The sequence below is a fragment of the Pongo pygmaeus genome, chromosome 9, assembly GCF_028885625.2.
Source record: "Pongo pygmaeus isolate AG05252 chromosome 9, NHGRI_mPonPyg2-v2.0_pri, whole genome shotgun sequence".
NCBI classification, from domain to species: domain Eukaryota; kingdom Metazoa; phylum Chordata; class Mammalia; order Primates; family Hominidae; genus Pongo; species Pongo pygmaeus.
Window position 1 is genome coordinate 135,779,713 of NC_072382.2, and position 6,000 is coordinate 135,785,712.

The 6,000-nt window shown below is 61.1% G+C and overlaps 1 protein-coding gene across 5 annotated transcripts in view; it reads right to left on the minus strand.

Moving 5' to 3' along the window:
* Window positions 1-5,471, minus strand: part of IGSF9B (immunoglobulin superfamily member 9B) — a 57,251-nt gene extending 51,780 nt beyond the window's left edge. For all 5 annotated transcript variants that reach the window (XR_010127671.1, XM_054439187.2, XM_054439186.2 and 2 more), the window contains exon 1: window positions 5,191-5,471. Coding sequence is in view for 4 of the 5 variants with exons in the window: in XM_054439187.2 (XP_054295162.1) it covers window positions 5,191-5,254 (64 nt within the window). In the remaining variant the exon portion in view is untranslated. The remainder of the gene's footprint in view (window positions 1-5,190) is intronic.
* Window positions 5,472-6,000: the final 529 nt, after the last annotated feature.

The following is a 6,000-nucleotide window of genomic DNA, read 5'->3' on the forward strand; positions in this document are numbered from 1 at the left end:
CGCCACCAAACCTCTCAGGTTCGGAAGCCAGGGGTCAGGGAGCCCCAGCCGCTCCTTAAGGAGAGGCACTGGGGAGGTGCAAGCTCGGCAGGCTCCTTCCTTCTGCGGGGCCCGCTCCGCCCTAACCCTTCTCGGCTGGGCTCCCCCAGCAGCTGTGAGGCCAGGATGCTATTAGCAACCTTAATTTGCTCTCGGCTAGATTGTATTTCCAAGAGTCGGCAGGAAGGAAGTCAGTAATTCAATCTCTGCTCCACTCCTTTAGTGGCTCCTCAGCAGAGGCAAAGCCACACCCCCACTGCTCCTCTCCCCACCTGGGCAGAGGCCTGCCCGGCACTCACAGGGCCCAGGTGCTTGCACCCCTGCAGCTGGCAGGCAGCCTGGCCAACTGAGGGCACCGTGGGCTCGGCCCCCAGGAGGCTGGGCTCCGTGGTAAGATGCCAGATAGAGGCAGTAAGTCCGTGGGAAGCCGAAGTCCCATGTTTACTCCCCGGGCAACATCAACATTCCTACTCCAAAGCCAGAAAATGAAGACAGTGACTCACCTCGTACAGTCTGTGCCTGTGTGCAAGTCACAGGCCCCTGCTCCGTCTCGGGGTACACACGACCAGAAGGGAGGCAAGGGGCCACGGGGGACAGAAAGCCAGGCTGAGCGGGACCTTCTCAGAAAGGACAGTCAGGCCGGCTGAGACTCCTCCCAGCCCTGGCGCACTCGGACTCTTTCTCCAGAGCCCTCTTGGAGGCCCCATCTCCTGCTTATTCACGCAAGAGAGAACAGAAAAGCAGGAAGATTCCCAAGAAAAATAGGTCAGCTGCCTCCAGCAGACTGGGCTCACACCCATGGGCAGCACCTTTTGGGGAATGGGCATAAGCTGCCTATCCAACCCCAGAGTCCTCTGGAGTGAGGAACTGAGACCACAGCCACACCCTCAGGGAGACAGAGAGGCCCTAGGCTGGGGCCCGCCACTCTGGTAACCTCTGTGCTGCCTAGACTCCAGCACCAAGGGCACCGTGGCATAGTGGGAGGGGCTATGAAGGCAAGAAGTTGGCTCCAAGGGTGTCTCTGCTCTCAGGGCTGCAGCACGGAGAGGAGTGGCCCCCACCTCGTGTCTGCACACTACCTTCCCCACCCTGCCACTCCACGCACGTGCACACAAACACACAGGCACTCAAGCACTTGTGGGCATGCACACATACAGGTGTGCACACATATGCAATTCACATACATGACAGCATGCACACACACACAGGGGCACATATATGCACACATGCAGGGGCACACACATATGTACACATATAGGAACGTGTGTGTATGCGCACACACACACACTTCTGGACAGCTAGAAGCTCTCAGCAGCTGCAGCTCTTTGACCATTCAGATCCACTCTTCACACAAGCTGCTTAACCTCTTCTAGGAAGCAGGTGGAAGGGGACCACTCCCTAAGTACCCTGCACCCCAACCTGAGAAGGCCACAGGATGTGGAGAAGAGAGCTACCTTAAATCTCAGGCCCAGCCCTCTTTGGAGCTTATCTCCCACCCCCATATCTTGAAGCACCCAGCAGGGCTGACAAGGAGAGGGCCAAAGAAGAAGACACAGCCAGCACCCTGGCTGGGGAGAAGGCAAAGGCACAGGAGGCTGGAGTGAGGGCCAGAGTGATGCTGGGGCTCAGAATCTTCCAGCGAGGCAGCCTCTGCTCCTCTGTAACCAGATCCCAGCCTTCTGTCTCAGAGCTATAAACACGAAACCACTCAAGGTCTATCTAGGACCCTGCAACTCCAAGACCAGCACATGCAGGGCCACAGGCCCGTGGCTGAAAGCTGATTTCCCACTGCCCCTCAGCCAAGCGCTTCTCACATCGCCGTCTCCCCAGCTTCCCACAGGGCACAGGCTGCCAGACACACTCCTGTCCCCAGCGTGTGTGTGCTGAGGATGCACACACACATCCATCCAGCCACTGACCACTTCCTAAGTCCTTCTCAGCTGATAGGCTCACCACGGGGTCTTGATGGCAACCTCTGAGTCCAAACCTGCACCCTCCCATCTTCATCACCAAAAGGAAGAAGGATAGGTCAAGGCCAGGGAGAAAGTAGAGGGCAATGGCCCAACTACCAGCAGGATCTGAGTCAGAACCTCACGGTATTTGGGGACACTGTAGTCGGGGATAATGTAACCACAGCATCTGTGGCAGACACAGGAGGCAGCCGTGGGTGTAAAGTCTGGGACTTTCCTCCCCTATCCAAGGTCCACAGTCAGCTAAGCACGGCCCAGGGTCCTCCCACAGAGTAGGAACTCCCCCGGGCTGGCTCAGCAGCCGTCTGAGACACTGAGTCCACACCAATCACTGTCTTCCAGGTTCTGGGTACCACTCCAGCCCCTCTCTTCTCCACACTTCCCCAACCTGTCCACTGACCTTAATGACCTCCCAGGCACACACACTCAAAGTCAAAAGGAGGAGCCCATTCCAACCTCTGTCCTGCACCCGAGGGCTGATGGAGTCGGGTCCCAACACAACATCATCCCTTTCCCCCTCTGCCAGAGCAGCCCCTGCTATGGCCAAATCCTAAAGGTGGCATCTCAAAGTCCCTCCTGCTGAGGGACTGCCCCAGAAGTCACCTCTGCCAGTCAGGGAACAGCTGAGCTCTCACAGGGAGCCTCACCAGCATGTGAACACTGGCTGGTGCTGCTCACACGAGCAGGCGTCCACCCTCTCCCTCCAGAGGCAGTGTGCTGTAAGCCCTCACTTCCCAGGCTGTGTCCTTCCATAAACCTCTGGCCACTGACAACACTTTGGAGACCTTGCAAAGGACTTCCGAGCAGCTCTGAGGCCCTCACATCCTGCACACGTGCCCTGGGATGCCAGGGACAAGAGGTTCTGCCCAGACAAGGTCAGCCCAGAAAGGGGTCTTACTTCCTGACACAGGCAGCCTTCTGAACTTCCCCGCAACACATTCTCAGCTCCTAGTGCCCTGAATGGCCCAAGGGAAAGAAATTGGGCCTGGGATCCTGGAATCCCAGGGACACTGAGAAAATAATGTTAATGTTTACTGAGCACGTACTATATAACAGGTAGTTGTTTTGTTTCCTTATAACACTCATGTCCACCTAAAAGCCCTAAAAGTACATGCTATTAGCACATTTTCTATTGAGGCAAGTGACACTTAGAGAGGTTGAGAATTTGCCCAAGGTCACAGGGTCGGCAGGTGGCACAGCCAGAATTTGAATCCCAGCCACATGGCTCTAGACCTAGGTCCTTAACTACTACACACAGGGCAACTGAGGCTAAAAAAGACCCCAAGAGCAGTAAGGTCACCCTCTGCTTCCAGACAGGGGTACATGTCCAGCCATTCCAGACAGAAGGACCCCTCTGCACCCTGAAAGAGGGCATAACCTTCATGCCGGGCAGCCTTCAATTTTGGGAAGCCCTTCCTTCTATCTTGCGATTCTATGTGTTGCTGCAGTATAAACTCATATTCCTTTATTCTGGGCTTAAACTTGCAAAGAAGTCCATTGCCCACCCTGACTTAGGTTTGGAGGCTATTTCAGAGCCTTCCTTCAGCGTCTCTTTTCTATTCAAAGATCCCAGCTCATCCTTTTGTGCTTTCAGGGACAGTCCCATAGGAGGAACATACCAAAAACGGGAGGGGAGGAGGATGCGGGCATTGGAAGACGGCAAGGAAATGGGGGAGAGGATGAGGCTACAGGCAGACTGTCAAGCGCAGCCCGACCCACCTCACATCCACCCCCCGTTCCGTAAGCTTCCGCCATCACCCTTGCCTCAGTGTTCCCACCTGACAAATGAAGAGTTTTAAAACTGCCCGGACCAACACGTCAGTTAACAAAATCACCCTTCCCTTCGCCCTCTGCTCGTTCTGTTTTCAGACACCACCACCCCTCCTCAGAAGCAGAGGCGACATATTCATTCCATTCCGGAAAGTTTCTTGAAGCACACCCCCCTGCACAGACGGGTGACGAGGGGACCCCGCGAGAGGCGCCTCCAGCCCACCCGGTGCCCCATGCCGCTGGGACAGGGTTCTCTGTCGGCGAGTCCTGCCTGCTGACACCCACCCACAGCGGGTTCTCGCCCGCCGCCATCTCCTCCGGCTTGGTGAACTTGCCCGCAGCCGGGTCGTGTCTGCGCGCTGACAGCCCTGAGCTCACAGTCCTGGCACCCTCCAGGCTCCGCTCCCACTTCCATACAAGGGCCGAGAGCCGGGGGTGCCACCCAGAGGCTTGTAGGTCGCTCTGCCCATCTCCAAAGCAAAAGCCCGCGCGCTCACGCACGCATCACCCAACTCGGTGGCTCCCCCCTTGCGTCTCCCCCAGCTCAGACCCAGGAGAGCGGAAAGAGAAAATCCCCCCTCCGCTCGGATTCACAGCGTGGGGACCCCCCTTCCCCGCCCCTCCCCTCCCCCGCCGCCGCCCCCAGCCAGCTCTGCCTCGCAGCCTGGGGAGGGCTGCGTGGGGCCCGCGCGGCTGCGGCGCGCTCCCGGGGAACTTTTGCGTGGCCGGGGCCCAGGTGCGGCTGAGAGGCGCGGGGGCCGGCGGGGTCCAGCCAAAAGCGGACACACCTCGAAGCTGGCCTCATCAATCCTCTCACCGGGGGCCCCAGCTAGGGGGCTCCGACCTCCAGCTGCCAAGATGGGTGGGCAGGAGGGGCGCCAGCGCAGCGATGGACGCCCGCAGGGCCGCGCGAAGCCGGGGCCTTAGACGCGTGTGCCGCGAGTCCCAGGGATCCTCCGGGTCGCGCCTCCCTGCAGGCGCTCCTCGCGGCGCGGGGCTCGAGCGTGCTGCAGCCTGCCCGGAGACCGCAAACTCCCGCAGCCAGAGTTTCCCGCAGCTCTGGGAGGCGGCCGCCGGGCAGAAGGCGACGGGCTCGGCGCGCCGGTGTGCACCGTGGGGCCCGTGGTGGGCGAAGTCGACCTAGGTTCCACTGCGTCCTTTCCCCGAGCGCCCGGCAGCCCGTGGGCTCTGGCCCCTTCCCGCCCGCCCCTCCAGCCCACGGCCCCCAGGCCCTCCCCGGCAGTGCTCCCGGGCGCGCCTGGCCCAAGTCGGAGCCCAAGCCTCGCCCGCGGGAAGGCGCGCTGGGGAGCCGGGGAACCCGGGGGCCGAGGAACCGGGAAACCGAGGGGCCGGGCGCGAGGGGCCGAGGGCGCCGGGAGGGGCAGGGGAGGGACGCCGCACTTCAACTCACCTTGAGCCGCAAGCCCTCGGGTGCCGATCACACTTGCTATGAAAGTGGCCACATACCAAATCATAGTACTACCGCGCCAGCCCGGAGCCTCATCCTATCGCAAAGTGCTCCCGCGCCCGCACGCGCCTCGCGCCCGAGCGCCCGCCTCGCGCCCGCCTCGCGCCGCCTACGCCCCGCGCCGGTGCTCCTGCAGCCCGGGCGGCCAGCTCTCCATCCCTCCTAGGCTCCGCTCGGCTCGGCGCGCGCCTCCCCGGCCCCGGCGCAGCGGCACCTGCACTACTCGCCCGGGCGGAGCGCAGCCAGGTCCACGGTGAAGCCTAGCCGGGCCGGGCCTCCGGAACCGCCCCCGCCGCCCGCCCATTGGGCGCCGCCCGCAAGCCCGGGGTCCGATTGGCTGAGCCTTCCGCCCGTCGCGGCGCGAGGAGGCGAGCCCATTTCAAGGTGCGTTGAAGTGTGGCGAGCCCAGAGCCGCAGAATCATGCGCATTGCCGGGGAGAAGGCGGTATAGCGTCTGTGCTCGCTGCTCTCTCGGCTCACACTGCGTGGCAAGTTTCTGGGGAAGGAAATGGTAGCTTCTAACGGGACCCTGGCGGGTCTCAGTTACCCCGCACAGGTCTGAGGGAAGTGGAGCCCCCGCCCACTCATGGAACCCAACATCCGGTTTCCATCCGGCAAAAAGCAGTTCCCGAGAGGACCATGCTGATTCTATGATGGGGAAACCCGGGAGCCGGCGGCCCGGGAGAGCCGGGGAACGTCCTTCGCCGGAGATCTTTTCAAAGAGGTCACGCGCCGCCTCCCCACCCCCACTCC